Here is a 24,349-nt window from a genome sequence, read left to right as displayed (position 1 = left end):
TTGCCAGTTTAAACACTTAGGCAGAAAGATTTCCTTCTCATTGTCTTCTCGGGCTTTCCTGGGAAAGATCACCAAAATGTTTCAACTGTCTCCAAGATATTTTGAGGAAAAAATAAACATATTGTCAAAATTAATGGATGTTAATACTCTTCTTGTTGAGAAATTCATGGGGAACAAGGATGTCAAATGGAATTTTAATTCTTTTTTGTGAATCTCAAATGTCCAAGTGATGAGCTTCTGAAGAGCTGTAGTTTGCCCATACTCAGCTGAGATTTTCAGTAGAGTAAATTTCTAAACGTCCACCTGCAGCCTGCATGCCACAGCCCAGGATTTACTAGGGACTGTATTGCAAATGCATTATGAGTTTTTCTAATCCATTCCAGTTCCTGACAGTAACCTAGCTCTTTCTGTTCTCAAGGATTACCTCTATATTAGTAAATAAAACAAGTCAGGACACTTTCTCTGGCCCTGCATTTCACTGACATGTCATGGTTTACATTGATACTCCTTTCCCTGCCAAAAAGGACAGCCTTCAACTCTTCCTGGGAACTATCTGGGAAAATACTAGTCGGCGTGGGCCAAAACAGTGCCAGGACTGTGTTAACAATTAAGCACTACAGATGATCATGCGTTTTCACCTTGACACTGTTTAACTTGCTTAATATAGACATAGACCAAATTTCTTCATTGAGCCCTTTCTAACCGGAGTAGAGAACTCACTGTTTTGAATGGAGGGCAAATAAAACCAAGGCTTGTGGAAGTGAAGCAGAAACTGGGACTTTGTTTGGACTTGAGGCTCAGGGGTGGAAGGAGCAGGTAGCTAGAAGGACCTCATGGTTCACCTCATGGGACTGGAAACCAGAAAACAAGGACTTCTACTTGATGGCAAAGAGTTTAGATGGGGGATTAATAATACAGCTGAGATGAAAATTCAGTAAATAGTGGGGATACAGTGCAGGATCAGTGAAAGACTCACGGGGCAAGATAAAAACAAAGAGCTGAGAATTGCAGATGTGGGTACAGGAGAGTGAGGAGGGAAGGAAAGAGACTACATGGGATTGTAAGGAGAAAAGCAGGGAAGTACATGGATTGCCTGTGGTAGAGGTTACGGTAGAGGTTATGGAAGCCTAAGGAAAAAGCTGTGGCTGAATTGATGAGCCAGGGTAGGAAACAGAAGTGATTACAACAAGCATCTCCTCTTGGGTAAGGAGCAGGAGAGGAACAGACATTAGAGGAATGAGCTGTAAAGCTCTGTGCCAGTGGGAATACAAACTGCTTCACAGCCTGGATGGGAAGCTGGGATACCTGAGCCTGTGACATCTTCTGCTGTGACACCTACTGTGGAAGTGTCACATCTCATCCAAAACTGCCTCACCTAGAGCATGACCATTTAGATGCTATCTGAGGCTTCCAGCCCCACTGATGTCTCTTGAGGTTATGAATGTGGTTCCTTCTACATGACATCATTGTTGTTTATTTCAAATGGGAAATTACATAAAGAGCCCAACCTAAATGAAAAGAACACCATTAAAGGTACGGATCCAAGCATTTAGAAGATTGCTATACAACCTTCATTTGCTTTTCCCTCCCTATCAGGTTCATGCTGACTTTAATACTGGATCACATGTTGTTCCCACGGGATCAGGGTGTTTTGCAGTGCATGAGTTTTTCTCATTGGAAAAGCATTTCTGTATTTTGATTTATCTACAGTTTTGGGAATTTCTGTAATGCACACCATCTGTAGAAACTGAATGGTTCACAAATATTAACATGCATGTTAGGGAAGGAGACTACTTTCAAAGGTATGAGAGAAGAAGATCTGGAGTAACTTCTCATTTGAGGTGGCCAGCTGGAACTTGGATTTGCTTTTTCAGGGTATTTAGCGCCATTCTCATGAAGTCAGTTACAACAGGGAATGCTTAGCACTTCTGCAAATAAGGCCATAGGCCTCACGGTAGGATGTCACAGAGTGAGGACACACAGGGTTGGTTACTGACCACCTGTGTGAGCTCCAGCTGAACCAATTTCCCTAGAGCTGTGCAAGAACTCTGGTGAAAGCAGAGAAAAAACTCTGGGTCCCCAAGGTACCTTTCAGTTCCATCACCTTGAGCCACCCCATTTATTTCAGCCTGTCTCAGATCTCTGCACACCTGTGACCATCTATTACTGCCACTGGCAAAGACAGCAGCTTCTTTGATTGCACCCCTGCAATCTGAGCCCTGTTGCATTGATGTTTTTCAGAGTAGGGCTTAAAGAACAGAAGTAAATAAAAGAAAAGGTTACCCACTAGCATATCATTGATAGCTGATGAGAGGATATTCATACCACTGTATTTAAACAGCAAGGTCATCTGGTGAGACTTCCTATAGTGTGGTCTCCAAGGACAATGGAGGGAAATGAGGGGAAAACCAAGGCGGTGATTTAAAGCAGGAGGTTAACTAAGCTGTGTGAGTAGCTGACAGCTATAGGAAAGAGAAGAAGGAGAGTCTCAGCTCTGCAGGTCCAATGCCAGTGTTTCTGGACTGCTCTACTGACTGCTTCCTATGTCTGATGCCCCCTTCCAGTGCATGTGCCACAGTCCTATGTACAGATAGGGAAGGAGTCAGCTCCAGTCCTAGCCTGAGTTAGATGTATACTCAGCAGGAAAATTACAAGAGTGTTTGCACTATCAGACTGGTTGGAAAAAGCTGAAGAATTGGGCCTCTTGGTCAGCATTGTTGTCAAAGAACAGGCTGTACATTGATGTAAATGCAGACTCTTGTAAGTCAGGGATTTGTGAGTGGAGAAATTCCTTCGCCGCACTTTCAGCGAAGACACCGTTCCAAAACTGAAGGTGGGTAATAGGTTTCAGTAATCATCGTAATGCTCAGGGCAAAATCCTCATCAAAGAAGGGAAAAAAAGCCAAACTTACCAGTCCCAGGAAGATGCAGAAGAGCTGAACTACATCAGTGTAGGCCACAGAATAAAGACCACCCACAAGCGTGTACAGAGTTGCAATCAGGGCAGAAATAATGACTGAAATATTCATATTAATGTCAATGATCACACTTATAGTGGCACCTATGGGGAAAAACAAAGCACTGTATGTTAGTGTATGCCACAGTGTGTCTGATGAGAAGGCTCACCTTTGTTAACTTGCATATACAGTTGCTGGTCTGACACTTAGCAACAGAATGAAGATATTCCCCCCCTCTATCTTCTGCATACCCCTTCTGCACCTTTGAAGGGAGTGGGAAAAGGAAGGCTCCTGTTAGACTAAGCTTAGCATCTGTCATTTTGCAGGTTCTTATGAAACAGAGGGAGGAAGGAAGGGTTGCAACAGCCTTTCTTTACATTGCTCAAGCTCTGGTAGGGCTACGCTTTCTTGTTCTGTCTGGGGAAAAGCAGCCACGCACAGACAGCTGAAGCCTCCCTGGGTGAGTTGCAGCTGGATGAGAACAAGTGTATCATTGCAGTAAAGGTTGTGCCTAGAGGAGGTCTGCTGCAACATATCACACCCTTTTATATCTCACTTATGCTCTGAGCTAGCCCCTTTTCACCAAGGAAGGAACTGCAGAGGAGGCATCAGACATAGAGACAATTGTCCACTGACCCTTCTAAAGTCCCCTTGAATTGTTTACATTGGACAAAAGTGGGTTTCTTTGCAAAGTGGAGAATCCATCCTCCATTGCTGACCTAGAAACCAAGAACTTTTTCAAGCACCATCAAGCAGATTTCATTTGTAGAAAACAAACCACAATGTTGAGCTGACCAGTCGGTATCCACAAAACAGCTCAGAGAATCAAAGAGCTGCTGTGACTGAAAGACACCTCTAGAGATTGTCTAGTCCAAGTCCCCACTCAAGCAGTGTCAGCTGGAGCAGGTTGCTCAGGATCATGTTCAGTCGGGTCTTGAATATCTGCAAGGATGGAGACTCCACTTCTCTGGGCAACCTGTGCCAGTGTTTGACCTCTCCCACTGTAAAAAAAATAAATTTTTTCTTAAGTTTAAATGGAATTTCCTGTAGTTCTGCTTGTGCCCATTGCCTCTTATCCTGTCACTGGGCAGCACGGAGATGAGCCTGGCTCTGTCTTCTTTATTCAGCTCCCCCTACTGCCAAATCAGGTATTTATGCACATGGATAAGAACCCCCTGAGCCTTATCTTCCCCAGGCTGAATAGTGCTAGCTCTCTCAGCCTCTCCTTATATGACAGATACCCAGTCCCTTAATAATCTTTGTGGCTTTTGACTAGACTATGTCCATGTCTCTTGCACTGGGAAGCACTGGATCTAGCACTCCAAATGTGTCTCACCAGTGCTGAGTAGAGGGGAAGGACCCCCTCCCTCAACTGGCTGGCAATGGTCCTTCTAATGCAGACCAGGATACCATTGGCTTTCTTTGCCACAAGGGCACATTGCTGGCTCATGGTCAGCTTCATTGCCTTCTAAGACTCCCAGGTCCTTTTCTGCAAACCTGCTTTCCAGCTGGTCAGCCTTCAGCCTGTACTGGGACATCACGTTGTACCTCCCCAGGTGCAGGAGTCAGCATTTCCCTTTGTTAAACTTCATGAAGTTCCTGTTGGCCCATTTCTGCTGCTTGTTGAGGTCCTTCTAAATGACAATACAGCCATCTGGTCTATCAGCAACTCTTCACAATTTTTATTTTCTGCAAACTAGCTCAAGGTGCACTTGGTCTCATAAGCCAGGTCATTAATGAAGACGTTACAGAATACAGGACTCAGTATTGACCCTCGGGGTACACAACTGGTGACTGGCCACCCCAGTGGCTTCCATGCTGCTGGTCATAGCCCTCTGAGCCCAGCAATTCAGCCAGTTTTCAGTCCTCCTTACTGTCCACTTATCTAGTCTATATTTCATCTGTTTGTCTACAATGATATTACGGGAGATGGTGTAAAAAAAGCCCTTTCTGAAATCCATAACATGCCCTGCTCTCCCATCGTGAACCAAGCCAGTCAGTTCATTGTGGAAGATTTCAGGTTGGTCAGGAATTATTTCCTCTCCATAAATCCATGCTGACTCCTCCTAATCCCCTTCTTGACCTTCATTTGTTTGGAAGTAGTTTCCAGGAGTATTTGTTCCATCGCCTTCCCAGGGACTGAGGTGAAGCTGACCAGTTTTAGTTCCTGGTATTCTCCTTCTTGCCCTTCTTGAAGACAGGAGTGACATTTGTTTTCTTCCAGTCTTCAGGAACATACCTCATCACCACAGTCTTCAGAAGATTACTGAGAGTGTCCTTGCAATACTATCAGCCAGATCCCACAGCACTTGTGGGATATATCCCATGAGGTCCCATGAAATTGTGACTGTCCAGTCTATTTAAATGTTTCCTAACCTGATCCTCCTCTAGCAAGCCTTCCTTGCCCTGGACTTTCCTAGGGTTCTCAGGGTCTTGGGATTCCTGAAGGCTGGTCTTACCAGCAAAGAATGAAGCAGGGAAGGCACTGAGTACCTCAGCCTTTTCCATATCCTTTGCCACCAGGTCCCCCGTCCCATTCAACAGCAGTCCACATTTTCCCTAGTTTATGTACTCACAGAAGCTTTTGTTGCTGCCCTTCATGGTCAGATTGAACTCCACGTGGACTATGGCTTTCCTAAAGCCATCTCTGCATGCTTGGACAGTGTCTCTGTATTCCTTCCAGGTCACCTGTCTCTGCTTCCACCTCTTGAATGCTTCCTTTTTATGTCTGAGTCTTATCAGGAGCTCCTTTTTCATCAATGCAGGTCTCCTGACAGCTTTGCTTGTTTTCCTGGTTGTCAGGGTAGACAGTTCTTGAGCTTGGAGGAGGTGGTCCCTGAATATCAGCCAGTTCTCCTGGACTCCTCTTCTCTCCAGGGCTGTCTCCCATGGGATTCCTCCAAGTAGATCCCTGGAGAGGCCAAACTCTACTCTGCTGAAGTCCATTGTTGAGGTCCTGATTTTTGCCTTGTTCCCTCCTCTCAGGACCCTGAACTCCACCATCTCATGAACACTGCAGCCAAGTCTGCCTCCGACCTTCACATCTCTAACTAGTTCTTCCTTTTTTGTAAGTATCAGGTTCAACAAAGCACCTCCCTTCATCAGCTCCCTGATCATTTGTTTCAGGACGTTGTTTTCAGTGCACTCAAGAAACCTCCTGAATAGCTTGTGCCCTCCTGTACTGCCCTTCCAGCAGCTCTCAGGATGGTTACATATTTCCCTTAGATGTACTAGATATTTCAAGTGATTGCAGTGTTTTAAAACCATGTTTAAAAAAAATTCCATCCCTTCTAGTTAGGATAATTTAAATGAAACATGTTGCAATAACTTTTAGTCCTTGCAGGTATTGCAGATGGGTATTCTTGACCACATAGGTGGAAAAATTCTGGCAGTAGAACACAACATGATGTGTGGTGTATAAGAGCTGCTGGGAGCTGCCAGGTGGTTTTTTGTTGTACAGTGAGCCTTCAAAGTTCATGTGCTTAAGGATTACAAGCTCAAACCACTTTCACAAGCCGAAGCCCTGTCTTTCCCTTCTATAACCCTGCCAAGCAAGAAATCATGAGGAAGATCAAGTAGTGAAGAGTACTGGGATTAAATATTTATCAGTGAGGATAGATGTGTAAATTAGGAGATATAATATAACCAGATTATTCACAGAATAGCTAAAATAAAAACCCTCAATGACCTTTATAGTCATTGACAGTCTTTAACTGTCAGCTGTTAATATAAACCTACTAGAAAGTTATTCACACCACTTGCTTTGAAGTATCACAGATTAGCTTGTCCTCAATCAAAAAGAAAGTATATTCCAAATACTCAGAGTGTTTTTCAAGTTATTCAACTCCTATCACCTCAGCATGCAGTTTGTTCTTAGTCCTTTAAGGGTTTTGTGATGAAATTGTGGTAAACAAGCTCCCCATCGCTTTGCAGTTCATCAGAGCACAGTTGGAGAGTACCTTCAAGGTTTATTTTCTGTTTAAAATAGCTTGTGCTAGAAAGCATTACCACATGCATGTGCACTATGAGTATGATTAGCTGGTAAATTCAACTACTGGTGCTTCAACTCAAGAGCTTTCTCAGTTCTTGAAGGGATTGCTAAATTCAGGCCTGAAATATAATTAAAAACCCTGGAAAATGATTTTTTTTTCAGGACTGGATGAGTAGTTGGGTGATTTTCTATTGAGTCATAGTTCCACTAATTCTCTGAATCCTTTCTTGAATCCTAAGTATTTTCTTTGTTTTGTCAAGTAGAAGGCCATTTAGACCTGAATAATATTTCAATTTATTGGTCAGCATCTGTTTTACTTCTGTTATTTGTGCTATGGAAAGCTCTGTATATGTAGGTCTCCTATATAAAAAGGATTATTTTGTTTAGATGCATTGGCAATAATCTTTCATATCTTTAAGGAAAATTTTAACTTACTTCTGTGATCTTAGTGGTGTAAAAGAGAAGCTGGCTCAGCCTTGACACCAAAGGGACACCTGCAAACACTCATGTCACCCTCACAATTAAAGGAAATTTGTTGCTGAATCTTTGAAAAGGGACAACCTAAAGGTACCTGAAAATGAATAGATACCTTGCATGTCTTTCCATTACCAAAAATAATTAATGGGGTAGTTAGCACAGGTCTGAGAACTGTCACACTCTGAATCATTTGTCTAGGATAGTTAGCATTTGAAGCCAGAATTTTAATGGATTTCTGATTTTCTTAATCCTTTCCACTTGTGATAAATTAATATTTATACTGCTTATTCCTTACCTAAGGCAGAGAAGATGGCAGCAGCCCAAAACATTTCTCCCATTAAAGCTGGAATAAACAGTAGCCCTCCCATCCTTTTTCCATAAAGCTGCTGAAAAGGGTCTAGCATTGTCACATAGCCTTTGGATCGCATGGGTTTTGCAAAAAAAAGGCCACCTACAAAGAAAAGTAGCATAAGACACCAGCTGCAGGGGAGAAATGCATTGCCATTAAGGAGTAAAACATTGATTGTCAGCTAAGTGTACAAAAATACCAACATTACTGGTTTTTTTAAAGAAATAAGTACAGTTAAAATATCCTCTAAGAACTCTTACTTTACATCTGTCTACAGAGTTACATAAATACATCAACTCCATCAATATCTATGGTCTGATAATGAAAAATTAGTTTGTCTGCTTTTGTCTGCTTCAGTTTACTTAATTTGCCATTATGGAGGCTGTCAGAGTTTTGTCTAATTTTGGATCAGCCTAAGGAAGCAGCTTGTCTACCTAATCCTGTTCGTTCTTACAGCAGAATCCAGCATGAATTTTCACATGATCCTACTCTAAAAAAAAACCCGTGTGGGATTCCTGGATCAGAAATACAAGTTCACACATGGTTTAGTGCACACACAGCAAATCCGATTCTTTCAGGATGATTCAGATTTATCATGTATGCTTAAATCAACCTTACTACACCTGTGGGGTAGGTCAGATGCCTTCTTCACTGTGCAGGTGTCAGGCTCTCCGAACATTTGTCATACACTTATTTCACTTATGCATGTTCAGGAATTTTGATGTATCTCAATTCTGCTCTGCCTGGCTGGCATATGGGCTGGATATGTACATAGATGTGCAAAGGCCTCACCTTTCTAATGTACAGTCCTCAAATTCTTTCTGGTTGAGGAAATAAAAGGACATATCTCAGGAGAGCTGAAAGAGACTTTCTATGGAAACCTCTGTAGTTGAGACCTGCACGTGACTATAACTAAGTAGACCTCTACCACAGTAAATCTGCTGAAACACAATGTATAAGGTACAATAAAAAAAAAGTCAGTCCCCAATAAAATCTACTGTACAGTATTTGGTAACCCTTAGCTTCTTCATCACAAGATATGTAATATATTCATCGTATTGTACAGAAGATTTTCCACATCTCTATGTATTTTCTTATATCGCTCATATTTCTTCATTTCATTAAGTTCCCTGAACAGAAGGTACTGGCTTACCAACCACAATTTATTTATACTGCTTATGTTAATGTTGTCTTTAGGCAGGATGTTTGGATGCAGAAACCCTTCAGCGTTTTTTTACTATTCTTGGATTGGTCATGGATACTGTTCCTATTCTACTTGTTATGTCATCATTACAAAAGACAACTAAAAGAAGAAAAAAACAGTCACTGTTATTATAATCTATTAGGATGTTCAAATGTGTCAAAGGAAATAGGGAATATTCTAACCTTTAAAACTAAATTGCTTGAAAAATTAGGAAAAGTGGTATGCAGCACAACATTGAACTTACAGGGAGATTGTATCAATCTTAAATCCTTCCAGTCTGAAGCAATAACATTTCTTCTAGACTTGTATTTATAAATTTGATATTTTTTTTAAAACAAAGATAACCAACACCTCCCTTCAAACCTGCATGTACAGATCACACCTACAGAAATGCTTTCCTCTCTGTGCTCTGCAGAGAGATACACGGTATCTTGACACAGACTCCTTTTTCCTGCCGTGGGCATTATAATTTCCAGGGAAAAAAGTCTGGATATCTAAAAACGGGTGGAAATGAGGGGAGAGGCTAACTCAACCCCTTCTGGGCTATTATTAATTTGTGTGAATTCTACAGAGGGTAAGAGTCAGGAAGATGCTTGTGACTACGATCCTAATGACTGCTTAATGACGTTGATGGATCATGATCCTCACGACCTCATAATGACATCAACTGATCTCCAGGCAGACATCTACTGTTATTGTTTTCCTTACAGGAAATAATAGAGCTGCTCTCAGGGATGGGAACTACTACTGGAACTGGAGCTGGCCCACATGTTCCAGAGAGGAGCATCTACGATGGCGATGGTTTCTGCCTGGGAAGAGAGAAGAACCAGGACAGGCCATAGGAAAGCATTTCTAAGTGGAAAAAAAAGAGTTAGGAGGGACATCGAGTTGCACAGGAAGAAGTAAAAGGGGCAAGAAGACCTGGATAAGCAACAAAAGGAAACAAAGGGACAGACTAGGTGGGAGGACCATGAGAAAAGACTCAGAATAGACTGAGAGGTCAGGTATTATTAGAAAGGCTAATATACCAGTCACATTAATGAAAGACGAAAAACACAGTTTCTTTTGTGTTGCCTTAGGGACATGATCTGTTCACAAACTGAGAGGATGTAGTCGACAACTTTGTGATGTATTCATCATGGTTCACAAGGCGATAATTTCGCTGTGAGCTGCTCCATGTGGTTGAGACATGGTGAGAAATATTTTATTGCTATTATTTTTAAGAAAAGGAAGGAAGTTCTGAGACTACATTTCAGGAATTAGAGGCCACAGCATTAAAAATCATAATGCTGTCTGTATTTTACACTCTGACCCTGCATATAGAAGGATTGTGTATTTGCATTTTGACATGTGGAGTTTTGTACCACATTTAAGAGAATGCTTGGTCCAATTTTAAGGAAATAGATTGGTTCTCCTACAGACTTCATACACAAAATTAGACAAGTTACTTATACTCTTCGTGAAGATCTGTGAAGTATAAGCACTTCCTTAACCTGACAGGTTATTTAAGTTATTTACCATTCTTGAATTCCAAGATTTGCAGGTGCCCTGATACCATCACGTTCCAGATCATATAGGCACTTAAAGAAAACCTGAATATATAAAACTTAGTATACACAATAAAAAAATCCCACAACAAAACCTTTCTTATTGTGACCTCCATAGATCACTATGGTTGTAATAATCAAATGGTTCTTGCCAAGGCATTCAGGAGACTTAAGATTTCAAACTATTTATGGTGATTTTCTGTTTTTCTTTTTCATAGCCAAACCTATCAATCAGAAAAAGAAATCCAGTTTACCTCAGTATCTTTTTATCAGATCCTAATTGTTTCATTTCAAATGATGGACTTGTCATCAGAACTGTTTAAAATGAGAGACTATTAGTTTTAGTTATTTGCTTACCTAAAACCAGACTAAGGGAATATCCGATAGGTGCCTGAGCCCAAGCTAGACCATAGCCTGGGACGTACACAGCTTCTGCTGTCCCGTTGATGTAACCTCCTCCAACCCACGTGGCTGAAAAACAAGAGGTGGAAAAGTCTTTAATGTGCACAAAGAAAGAAAACCTCCCATGTTGTGGAATGAAATTGTCATCACTTATGATATTGCTACTTTTGATTACATGTACTGTAAAAGGGCCAGACATGGCATCCTTCCATAGAAGATAGTCCTAATTCAAAAAACTTACAACCTAAGAATACAAAAAAAAAAAGTCAGATGGACTGAGACAATCATCAAGGTGTCTGAGCATCTGTATAGTCAGTGAAGATGTGAGCGCTGAGTCTCCCACTACTTGTTTACAATCAACGAAGCACATCAACTTGTTAACCATTACCTTTTTCTTTGTGGTACTCCAAATGCAGGAGAGATGTAAGGGGGGATCAGAAGAAGAGCAATAAACATACAGTGATAAAGTCATCCCAGCTGGGAAAACTCAAAGCATTTAAATTAGACAAGAGATTAATGAATGCATCATTTACTAGGGTCTTCATGAAAAAAATTGCCCTTAAAACCTTGCTAGATTTTCAATTGTGGCTACACCAAGCACATTTAGTAAACTCTGACTTCCCTAAATGCTATATTTCCATATAGTGCTGTGGTGGTTTTGTGTTGCTATTTAAGTTCTAAATTTTGACTAATTTATTTTTGTGCTTCTTGAAGACATATTCCAGAAGTGAATTGTGCTATCTATAATATTTCTGATTTTATCTCTCTGAAAACCAGCAGTATTTTTAATATACCAACCTCAGACCCTTAATGAATTGATTCTCTGCCTTGAAGGGAAGTTTCTACATTTGAGAACTTGGGACCTACAGTAGGTATGAAAGAAAATCTCCAACATGGAAATGTATTGTGATTACATCTGCAAAAATAATTCCTAACAAACTATGTAATAAAGTTTACCTCTTCGTGCTTGCAGATTCCATGCAAAAAGTTCTTGATTTTTCTCTAATGTATAATGAGTAAGTTTTATGAATGCGGGTCTGTAGTTTGTACAAGGGCAGGCAGATCATTACATTTTGTAACGCTATTTTAGTTTGCCTCAGAAGCCTTTGTCTTCTCATCTAAGAGTAGTTCAGGCTTTCTGTGTAAAAATTCACAATTGTAAGAAATTTATTTTCCTTATTAAGCATTCTTCAGAATTTTCCCAGCATCACCATTATACAAGCAAACTTGATTTTGTGTTTAAGACAAACAATTGGAGATAAACTCAAAGGAAGAAATTTTAATTAAAATTCCTAACGACATTTCATGAAAATCTAAATGACCACTCTTTTCTGCTTAACTGTGATATCTCTCAAATACTTCCAGAGGGTATTTTTTTAAACTCGATGTTAAATTACACCACGGATTTAGAATCAAAGATCTCCATCAATCAGAGCATTACAGTTGTCCCTCTTTCAGCATTTTGAAGCACAGGAATGGACCATTCTGTTGTTGGAAATAGTATAGTGGGCTTGTATGAGGGATGTGCATGCAGAGAAAGTCTGCAACAAAAGAAATGACCCAAGGAAGCCTCTTATTGGTAAACTTTTGGGTATTGAGATCTATTGTACACTACAGAGACACGAGGCAAGTGATGACCATGTGGGACCACATGGAGAAGATGGGTGAACACTGATCCTTGATGAGAAGAGCAGGGATACAGAACGTGCATAAAAAGTTGTCAGACATTTGGGATTTTGTCCCTCTTGATATTGTGAATTAGTGTAGGTGGGAATATGATGCTTTGGTTACCGGAGTCCTAGAATCATAGAATGATAGAATGGTTTGGGTTGGAAGGGACCTTAAAGATCATCTAGTTCCAACCCCCCTGCCATGGGCAGGGACATGTTCCACTAGACCAGGTTGCTCAAAGCCCCATCCAACGTGGCCTTGAACACTTTCAGGGATGGGGCATCCACAGCTTCTCTGGGCAACCTGTTCCAGTGTCTCACCACCCTCACAGTAAAGAATTTCTTCCTAATATCTCATCTAAATCTACCTTCTTTCAGTTTAAAACTGTTGGCCCTCATCCTTTCACTGTACGCCCTGATAAAGAGTCCCTCCCCATCTTTCCTGTAGGCCCCCTTTAACTATGGAAGGCTGCTATAAGGTCTTCCCAGATCCTTCTCTTCTCTAGGCTAAACAACCCCAGCTCTCAGCCTGTCCTTATACAGGAGGTGCTCCAGCCCTCTCATCATCTTTGTGGCCCTCCTCTGGATCTGCTTTAGCAGGTCCGTGATTTTCTATGCAGGGGGCCCCAGAGCTGAACACAGTATTTCAGGTGGGGTCTCATGAGAGCAGAGCAGAGGGGGAGAATTATCTCCCTCGACCTGCTGGCCACACTACTTTTAATGCAGCCCAGGATATGATTGGCCTTCTGGGCTGCTAGCAGACATTGTCAGCTCATGTTCAGTTTTTCACCCACCAACATCCGCAAGTCCTTCTCCGCAGGACTGCTCTCAATCCACTCATCACCCAGCCTATATCCATGTTTGGGATTGCCCTGACCCAAGTGCGGGAGCTTGCACTTGGCCTTGTTGAACTTCATGAGGTTCGCACAGCCCCACCTCTCAAGGCTGTCAAGGTTCCCCTGGATGGCGTCCCTTCCCTCTAGAGTATCAACCGCACCACTCAGCTTGGTGTCATCCACAAATTTGCTGACAGCACTCAATCCCACTGTCCGTGTCCCCAACAAAGATGTTAAATAATACTGGTCCCAATACAGACCCCTGAGGGACACCTTGTCACTGATCTCCGCCCGGATATTGAGCCGTTGACAGTTGAGTTCATGACTACCTAATATGTGTGTTGCCTATTGTGTCTCAAGTAGCACAGACTTATGGAATAGGTTGTAAGCACCTGTATACAATAACAAAAGTAAACATTTAGAAAGGGAATTGTATTTGTCTCCTTCCCTGGAAAAAGCATAAGCATGAATTCTGCGTGAACAATATCCATTTCCAGATGAGGAATAATATCCCATAGTCAAGAATAAGTCTCCAGCATTGCTGCAGCTGTGGTGTAAGGAGGCTTCAACGTCCAGCATCAATTTGCCTGGAGTTGCTACTGAGGTGGTGGGTGTTCTCCAAGGGGCACTTGGACACTATGCCTAGCTCCCTTATTTTCTTCTGAAGGGGGGCAGGTCAATTCCCTTCTGTGTGATGTTGCAGGGGCCATTGCTCTCCCCTGGCTGGGAACAGGAACAATGCCCTATGGACAGCTATTGCTGGGTAGGGTGGCATAGAGGATTTAGCACTTATTTTCAATTGTATTACTTGATTTCTGGAGTGGGGATTGAAAAATAGTTGCTGATCAAATTTTCTGTACACATGACTCTTCTGGAACATCTGCCAAGGACCCCAGAGCTCTAGAAAGGTGCTATATGGCTTTTTCTGAGGGGGTGAACGGGTAGTCGGCACATACATTGACATCAGTAAATACATTAGAAAAGAAATAATGGGATGGGATTTCAACCTTAGATATTAATTTTCTGATCCTCAGTTTGCTAAGCCACAATTTAAAGTTAGTTTAATACCTTTTTTGGTGAAATTATTTTTTTTTTCTAAATCAGACAAAAGGAATATAACATTTAATAGTCTATGGAAACACTCATGTGGTAATCTATTTTAATCCTCTCTTTGCCTGCTGTCTGAAGGACCAAAACATGCAGCAAATATCGATAACCATTTAAAACATGCACCCTAAAAAATGATCAGACAAATACTGAGGATATGGAGAGCAATTCTGCTCCTAGTTCATACGAGGAACACAGAAATTAATCTCAGAGTATATTGATATACTGACACTAATACTATATATTGATATGTGTTAGAAAATTTTTTGTCACTTCTTTGGGAATGAACGCTTGTCTGACCACTGAAATTATTGAACCAACTCATCAAGTTCTGTAAAATGAAAATCCTGACCTAAGGTTACAAAAAAACAGAATTTCATAATATTTCTGTTTTTCTTGTGGAACATAGCTCCACCCAACTAAAATGGAAAAATTATGTCAATAGATTATTACCTTTTTGGTCATGTTTTTAGGCATTTGGTTATGTCATGTTAAATATTTCCTTTGAGGTTTAAACTCAGTCACTGAAATTGGAATAGACTCAAGTTTGTTGCAGAAACCACTTCTTGAGAATTTCACCCACAAATTAAGGAACGCTAATATTTAATGCAACATGTTAACTATGTAAAAATGATACACAAATTAAAGGTGTGTCTACTATGGTACTATGTTAGCTCATCTTAATACGAGCTGCTGTGATCCATTCCCACCTCAAGCTTCTCACTCTTTCTATTTTGATAATTACAGACACACTCAGCCTTCAACAGGCTTTGTGTTTAGGCATTTCAGTACCTAGTTGATACAGCTGCTTCTTTAGCATCACAGTATACATCCAAATATATCCACAACCACTATTCACAGGTAGTGCATTTACTTTAAATGCCGTTAAGAAAATCAACTATAATTACTCAGGAATCTTGAGTCCATCCCTATGAAGTCACAATGCTTATGCTCTGAATTTAATTTTAAATTTATGAGTACTGTCATCCTCCCCACTAAGCAGCCGTAGAAACTGCTACCGTGTTTTTAGCCAATATCCATGGAAGATGGTAGGGGTTATCTTGGACAAGAAAGACAGAATTAGACCTTATCCCATAACCGAAGTACTTCATGTCCGTACTAACAATATCCTTTCGGGAGATCTTTAAAAATTTCTTGTTTTCATTTTATGGGATAGGCTTTGCTTTTTAAGTCATATTTAGACAATTAAAGCTGTAAAATATAAAGACTATGTTGTAATAGCCATATATCTCTGGAGGCATGGTTATGAGGTGCAAAATCTGAATCTATAGTTTTTAAAAAAGCAAATATGTCCTTGAATAATGTCACCATTTAGTAAAAATTATTGCGGATTTTGATCAGCTTACTTTCATAATTATTTTGTTATGGCTTTGCAAACTAAGTATCCCAATCACCCTCACTGAGACTAAACTTGGACTAACCCCTGATTCAGTAGACTTGTACACTCACCTAACTTTGTGTGCCAGGCATGGTTCGCTGGAACTGAAAGAGTAATTTACTTGCCATCTCAAGCTTTAATTGCCATATTTATGGAAAGCAAAGGTGAGAAAGTATGTGAACCCTGATAGTATAAAATCCATGAGTGTTTTAGCTGCACAAAGGCTTTAGGATCAGCGTGATAGTCTACTGTTGAGATTATATACTACACCATCTCTAGAGCTTGCATAAAACAGGATGAGCATATGGGGGTGTGAATTGAGGTGGTTATAGAAATTGCCTGCATTAGAGGAAGCCCCAGTTCAAGTCTCATCTCTGCTTCAGCTGTTGTGAAAAATATTCCTGTAAAATAGGATTAAAGAGACCAGAATTTGTGCCTTCCACAAGCAAAGCTGTTCATCATAACCACTTGCATGGCGAATATCTTTTTTTGTCTCCACTCCCCCAATCTAATGATTACAGTTTTGTAGCATGCAATATCTCTGCAAAATATTCTGGTTTCAGTGCTCTTGAAAACATTCCATTCAGCAGAAAGCAGTCAAACCAGCTCTTGCTATGAGCAGAATCTTGCCATATCTGATGCTTCAGTAGCCAACAGATTCGTGATACAGCAAATTATAGCAAAGTGCAAAAAGCAGAACATCTGCCTGTATTCAAACTTTATTGACTTTTACAAACATTCTTTACTCAATATCCAGATATTCAGTCTTTGAATGAGCAAAATGCCCCTACAAGGGGATGGGAATTTCTCTTGATTAAAGAACACAGAATTTTGGCCCAAGTTTTTATATGTCTCTTCCTTATTAAATAATTGTGAAACCAGAACAGGGCAAACCAGCAAAACATAAATATAACCTGATAAATCCAATTTGGCAATTGAAAGGGCTTTGCCTGAATAGGATTTAGAATTAAAAAAAAAAATTAAAAAAGCCCTAAGCATGCTTAAAAATTAAATTGCTTAAATAAAAATGGTGGACCAATTCACTCTTCTTATAATGCACTTCTGTTCCGATCCCATATGTTAGCTGCAAGACTTGAGATTTTGGACCACATTGTGGATACCTTGTTTACCCAGGTAAGACACTTGGTTCGACTGGCTGTGGGAGTCAGGCAGCACTGCTTAAAAAACTAGGGAAGAACTCTTCCTTCACCCAGGCTTTTCCTACTGATACTATTATTCACATTAATAATGTATTGTCAAACTGCTGCAAAAGAAGCTAAAAGAATCCACAAAGTAAGTTTGCTGAAATCAGTGTAAATTCAAGTTTGGTTTTAGGCCAATTTTCTTTTAGAAACTTGTTCTTAATTGATGTTGCACCCCCCATCTTTTTGCATATAAACTTTGTTTTACTCAGATTAAACAAAATAACTCACCAATTTGAATGGCTTTAACAACAATAAGTTATTTTAAAACTGGATTTCTTATTAATCTATATAAATTCTATACTTCTGTCCCAAACATATCTCATCTACATATGAATATGAAAGCAATGAATAAGAAATATAATGTATTCTTCCTGTATGATTTTAAAATATTTGTTGTTTTTATATAGATGCTACATTTGGCTGTTCACTAAACAATGTTAGCAGCAATTGGAGAAAAAGTATATATATTCTCTCCATTTTGCATTATTCAACATGCAGATTACACTTCATTCAGATGGAAAACTGACAAGTTATATGCTGGTTAGGAAAAAAATAAAAGGTGATTTTTTACATACCGGTCATCGTAAATCCGCCAACTAGCAAGCCAATGTCTCTTCCACCGACTATAATAGCTTCGCTGCGATCTCCTTCGCTGCCGGTGTTCTTGGTTTTCCAAGCAGCCCATATCCCAACTGCCAGAATAGCCAGGTAGAATACAACTATGGCCACCAGCCCCTCTGCATGGAAAGCCATGTTGAAGTCACGACTGTTTCTTTGATCGCTATTTCATTAAGACCTCTGGAGAGAATGCAATAATACATCTGCTTTTAACAAACCTGGTAAGATGCTTTTTTCAATCAGTGTACAAAAAAAACTCAGATGGTTATTAAAGAGACTATTCTGGTGAATTTATGAAATAAGCCTACATGCCAATTAAAATGCCGGTGGAGCAACAACCAATAACTGTAACCTGCGATTACAATGGGAAACGATGTGGCTGAAAGCTACGCAATTCTTAGAAATCAGTTACCGAGCACTGAATTCTTTTAGTGTCACCAAGTCCTCAGTGTCTGAGAACTCTTCAGTCAAGAAATAGTTTGGTACATGGAACAGGATAGAAGATCTTGGCTGTGTGGGCTATTACGAAAGTCTCTATTTAGTTAAGAGGACAAGCCACAAAACTGTTTTAACTTAAGTAAGAACTATGGATAAGCGAAGCACATCTTTTGAGTCTTTGTGTTGGAATGCTGAGCCTTTTCCCCCTTCTGTCATCTTCTGTATTTTAAAATATGCGCTTTCTTTTTTTATAATATTTAATTGCCCAGCATTAGAAGTATCAATCTATTCTCGTTCGCAATCTGAGAAGCAAACGGCAAGCTTAAAAGCTGTCGAACGGCAGGAATTTTAAGGTATACGAACTATGGAGGGGGAAAACTTCCGGGCGACACAAGCAGCGGCTGCCCCGTACCCAGCCTTTCCCGGAGCCCCCTCCCCGCCTCGCCCCGCCGCTCCGCGATCGCTGCCGGGCAGCCGCGCCGGCAACACCCGTCCGCGCTCCGGGCGGCTCCGCGGGATCCCTGCGCGGAGTCCTGCGCGCAGCCAGCCCTACCTCCCGCGCCCCGCCCGCGCGGCGGGGGGCTCCGCACGCCGCGTTCCGCCGAGGCGCCGCGCCGCCCTGCGCGGCCGCGCACCCCCGCTCCGCGACCACGGCGGGGCTCCCCGCCGGCCCCCACCCGCCGCCCCGCGCCGTCGGGGAGAGGCTCCCGCCGCTCGCCGCCCCACCTGCGCTCCGCCGCCGCGCTGCCTCGCACCCCGCGGGGCCCGGTCGCCCATCCCGGGGGGCGGCGTCGCGGCTGAGCCGCGGGGGGCTTTGCCCCCGCCCGGGTTTTTCCCGGTTGAGGAGCGGGCGGGCGCGGGGGGCGAAGGCTGAAAGGCGGGATCTTCTCTTCCCTCGCGGTGCCGGCGGTGCCCCGAGTTCTGAGGCTGCGACGGGGGGCTCGTGGATTAAAAAGAGGAAAATCCCTTTATAAAGGAGGAGGGTTGAGTGGGGTGAGAGGACCGTGTCCGTCAGAGCTGGGGGGAGGAAGGGGGAAAGACGTCAGAGTGCTAGGGGACGTTGGGGGGAAGTAAGGATGACTCAAGGGAGAGTGATTGTCGTGTCATGGCAGGGAAACGGGGTTAGGAAGTGAAATTGGGGTGAGAAAACAACAGGGAATGAGGGGGGAGAAAGGAAGGAACAGCATCATGCCAAACCAACTGGAAAGAGAAAGGAAGGAAAGAGAAAGCTGATCAAAAGAGACATGCTGAAGGGAGGGCTGGAGAAAGGGGAGAGAGCAGAGGTGGGGAGAGGGAAGGTGAGCTCTGAGCTCTCATTGGCACCCTTCCCGCACCACCCTTGGGCCTAACATTGGGCAAGCACCAAGTCAAGGCACAGTTGTGTGGGGCTGGTCAGGACCATCTTTCCCCACAGCTCCCTTCCAAACCCAGTTGAACATGCAGCCGTGTTTCTCAGCTTCAGGGCAGCTAGTTCTTGGAGAGTCTCCCTTTTTGCCATGCCTTTTATAAACATCACCTGCAGAGCTACAGTAATATCAGCTTTCCTGTGGAAAGACTCTTGCTCTCTGTCTCCAAATGATGCTCGACAACGAGCCTCTAAGTGCTGAGAATAAGGGTACACATGCAAAGAGGACCCACACGTGCCCTTGCCCCAGTTTTTACAAAGGGAAGATCATGCTGAGCTGTAGCGGTCACTGTCAACTCTTGAAGGCAAGTAACATGGGTTATTGGCTCCTGCAGGATAGAAAAGTAGAAATGAAAAGCCCACAAGAGTACAGAACTGAGACTGGTAAAAGAACTAATTTAAAGCAGAAAATATAAAATCAGCCTAGACTCAAGAGGAAAACTGTGATGTGGGAAGATGTAAAAACAGAGAGGAGAAAGGGAGCAAATCAACAAATCTCAGCAAGGAACAACCCAAGGGCTGGCTCTTCCCTGCTTGTTTGCCAACCGCCTGGCCAACAGAGTGGCTTCGGCTGCCTGCACACGGACTGCTGAGCACGTCACGCCATGTAGCGTGCTAGCCCCAGCCATTTATTATGTACATTGGGTGCAATAAATTATGATTGCGTACTCATAAATTGTGTGCATAATACAGTGTTCAAGTCCCTGGGCTCAGTTGAAGAAGCCCAAATAAAGGTGGCCAAAGAATTAAAGGTCAGAAATGTTACTATTTTTGTCAGCCAATCTCATGTGTTGTTGAGTGACGCCAGTGATGCAACATTTGCTTTGGGAGTCTGCAATAAAAACCTCCTCCCAGTAAAAGGTAACAGAGGCACATTTTAGACGCAGAGGAGCATCAAGGCACCTTCTAAACAGAAATCCTGTAATAAGTGAACACAATATATAAATAATAAGTAGAAGTCAGAGACCTTGGAAACAATGTTAAGAGTGTCTCAATTAGGAATAAATAAACAAGTTCCAGCAATTAAAATGTGATAGAAAATGCTTGGATGCTAAAATGGATGTTAAATTATATTCACGGAAAGTTGTAATTACATTTTAGTCTGTTTTTCTCCAGCTTCATACAGAGAAAGAAGTCATGACAACACAAACTATGGAAAATTCTGGGAAAAAGTATGAGCCAAAGTCTGTCTTAGGCAAATTCACAAAATGCTAACTAGTGAAAAAAAAAAATCTTTCTTAGATTAAATCCCAACTTTGGTCTTCACTGAACACTATAAATTCCTGTCATCCTTAGTGGGCCTAATTAACACCTGTCTATGACACTGGAGTGGGGAAACTAATTTTTTCTTTTCTAGAAATTAATTAATTCTAAATTAATTATATTTTAATTAAATTCATTAAAATGAATCCTGAAAAATTATTATTTTTGATTTGTGTAGACTCTTTTGACAAGTTTTGTCTCTTTGGTGCTCAGGAGTGGTTTGCAACCTTCCACCCAATGGATCAACTGCACTGGCCAAGTTTTACCCTAACACATGTATCTACTCCTGTAGTTACTTAACCACAAATAAGTTAAATCATACATTCTCTCATGAGATGTTCATTTAAGCTATAGGTTCCTTCAGCTGATACAGTTTTGTATTTTGAAGTTGCCTTCACCTGGACGTGGCTGGGAAAGACCGAGACAATGATTTTATTGAGGTGTGAACATCAGTTGATTTAATAATTTACTATCCCTTCTTTGCTCATCCACTACTACTATTTCAGGTAGTTTTCTGGTGCTTTCTCTTGGGAGAGCACCCTGCTACACTGGGTCCCTGCATGCATTCTGCCAGCTGCACCCCAACAGCATCCATCAGCCACAGTTATACACAAAGCTCATTTCTGGTGATGTCTGAGGGTATGCACAAATAAATACCAGTAAATTTTAGGGCTCTTGGGAAAAGATGCACTATGGTGCCGGAGATAATAACTGCAACTGCAAGGCAGGTCAGGCAGACCTGACCACATTCCAAAGATAATTACTTCTGCTATTGAAATGCTTAGAACTGAGGTAATCTTTTCCAGGAAAGAGGCAGTCCGTTGACAGTTTGTGGCTTCTAAAACAATTATTCTTCATTTGAACGTAATTTTCTTTTTTTTTTTTTTTTTTTTTAAAGAACATAGCTTGAAAACACGCTGTTCAAAAAAGAAATCTTAAAACTTAGTTTCCATATTTAAGAAAGTTGGCACAGAAGCCTGCATTTACTCACCTTGAATGATGTTCAAGTTTTTCTGTCCTTGGTGGTGGTTTGTGGCTGCCCATCACCATGGGCTGCCTCTGCGCCTTGTAATAGTCTTGTTCTGAACAGTGAGAGTAGTAGACTTGATAACTCCATAGTGGGGCAGTCCAAAGTTGACAGGTAGGGTGGGTTGACAGAAGACCTCTTACTGCTCTTTCATTTTAGGTTGTTAGACAAATCAGTATGAAGCACAGAAGAGTAATCTGATGAATACTGGTACCTTGGTAAATAAAGTTTTGCGAATAACCCTGCGTCCTCACTTCTGCCTGCTGCAATCTTCCAAGGACTCATCCTGCACTGGGCTATCCAGCTCTTGGTTTTACCTTATAGGCTTTATGAAACACTGATGAAGGGCCAGGTTTTACTTTAATTAGCCACAGTGCAAACCTGGAACAATTCAAACTAAGGTACTGAATGCACTTGAGATTTACTTCACTAACAGAAACTGGCCTCAAGTACTCTTTCTTTTTTTATTTTGTGGCAATTTTTCAAATACTAAAATGAATGTTTATTTCAGTGACAGTCAATTCATTTGAATATTTTTATGGAGAATTTGTGCAGAGGCAGGGTACCTATCAAGGAGCAGAAGGCTAAAGGTACAGGTCCCTACTCAAATTGTTTCAGAACAGTTTTTCATCCCAGGTTAGATGGCTTAACTTGAGGTTTTACTTTTCCAACCAGTCCTTGCTGCGCAGCTATGGCTGGCACTCTTTCCTCCTTAATTTCTTTACATGGCTATTGAGGAATGTTTTGTGGAAACAATGGAAGTTAGCTTTCATGTACAATATCTGTCATTTTTTTAAGCAAAGGTGTTATAGTATTTCCAAAGGTTTATTGAGCCTACATAGAGTTATTTGAACTCCCTCTTGGTAATAGTAAAGATTTTTGTGTTTTAAACCTACGTCCACCACTGAGACTTTGCTTAGGAAAAGGTCGCCCTGCATACAACCTACGGAGCTGATCAAAATAAAAACATTTATTTAGGGCCAGTTAAGCTAAACTCCCACCCGTTTCTTTTTCTTAATGCTTCCTGCTAGTTGGTCTTTCAGAGGAGTCTAAACAATAGGAAATGTGAGGAACAGAAACTGAAGTCTAACCCCAGTGAACATCTGTCTGTGTTAAGGACTGTAATTCACAGTATTCAAGAAGCCACAGGTTTAGGTCATGATGTAAAACCTCTAGGGAATAAATATCTATCTGGCTAAATATACCCTTGAGGTAAAATTTTATTCTCTGATAGATTTCTATGCTTAAAATTTGCATGGTGTAATTATGCATTTTATAAGATTGGATTACAGAGTTACTTAAAGAACCCACTAGCTTCCTTAAAAAAACAGGGTTTTGATGAGCATTCCCTTAATAAGAAAATTTTAGTACAGCTTAGCTTAAGGCCTGTAATAAAAGCTTTCCTGAGACAGATGCTACAGAAAGTTTTATGGTAGAATTATTCTAAAAAAGGGCCTCTCGATCAGTTTGTGGTTTTGGGGATAGCATCCATCTTAGATTCCCTCTGCAGTTTCTTTATTAACCACGGAGTTCCCAAAGAAATTATCCATCCATTTGCTCAACAGCTCAGAAAAACCACCTGGATGAGAACTCTTTTGGAAGATATATTTGAAAGGTACTAACAGTCCCCAGTTACCTTGCGGGAAGATACAGATCAGCTGCAGTTCTGAGTTTCAGGATTCCAGACAATGTAGATCACTGATGTGACTCTCTTGATAGTAAACTGGATAAAATGTCAAAGAAACATCCCTTTTTTTCCTACTGTGGCAAATACTACACATGACATATTGTTTAATGCTGTGTGCCATAGTTTCTGTCAGTCTATACTATTAAAAAAAACAGTAAAGAATGATAAGACTGTAAAGTTTAGTACTTAAAAACATAAGAAAAGCAGAGTTAAGACTGCGTGTGAAATCTTAATACAGTCCTCTTGTCCATGTACTTTTTGTGATAGTCTTTAACTGCATGATCACATACTTTTTCCCTGAGATGCCTGTCTCTTTCAGTAAATCTTCACTATTTCTATTTATCTTCCTCATTAATCATGTGGCCTTACACATTATACTTCATTCAAACTTTGCAATGAAAACAAACCTGGTGATTTTCTCCAGGTGTTTCTGCAGTGCAGAGTATCAGTGCTTCACAAATACGGATAATTTTATCTACAGAGCACACTAAGGGAATGGGTAGCATTTTTGTACCAATTTATACATTTAAAATATAGGTCCAGTCAATTTCTGTTGCTGCTTTATTCAATGTTTATGCAAATCTCAGAAGTAACTAATATTGCTTTTGCTGAAATGCTGAAGAAAAGAAAATCAATATTCAATCTAAGTCAGACATCTGGTGTGAAAAATTTCAGCTGGTAGCCTTATGCCTCACGAAGTTGTATGCAATTAAAAGTGAGGCTTTTATTGTGAGAAATTCCAGGCAGCCTGAAATGAACTAGCTTTT

At 41.1% G+C, this 24,349-nt stretch overlaps 1 protein-coding gene across 1 annotated transcript in view; it reads right to left on the bottom strand.

Moving 5' to 3' along the window:
* SLC5A7 (solute carrier family 5 member 7) overlaps positions 1-18,811 on the bottom strand; it is a 28,583-nt gene extending 9,772 nt beyond the window's left edge. Inside the window, exons 1-5 of the mRNA XM_068424998.1 lie at positions 18,754-18,811; positions 17,720-17,942; positions 10,883-10,996; positions 7,721-7,876; positions 2,913-3,061 (exon numbers count right to left, since the gene is read on the bottom strand). Coding sequence (XP_068281099.1) covers positions 2,913-3,061; positions 7,721-7,876; positions 10,883-10,996; positions 17,720-17,897 — 597 coding nt within the window. The 5' untranslated portion in view covers positions 17,898-17,942; positions 18,754-18,811. The remainder of the gene's footprint in view (positions 1-2,912; positions 3,062-7,720; positions 7,877-10,882; positions 10,997-17,719; positions 17,943-18,753) is intronic.
* Between the last annotated feature and the right edge of the window lie 5,538 nt (positions 18,812-24,349).

The sequence above is a fragment of the Nyctibius grandis genome, chromosome 2, assembly GCF_013368605.1.
Source record: "Nyctibius grandis isolate bNycGra1 chromosome 2, bNycGra1.pri, whole genome shotgun sequence".
NCBI classification, from domain to species: domain Eukaryota; kingdom Metazoa; phylum Chordata; class Aves; order Nyctibiiformes; family Nyctibiidae; genus Nyctibius; species Nyctibius grandis.
The sequence above is the reverse complement of the archived record's forward strand: the minus strand, read 5'-3'. Positions and strand labels throughout refer to the sequence as shown.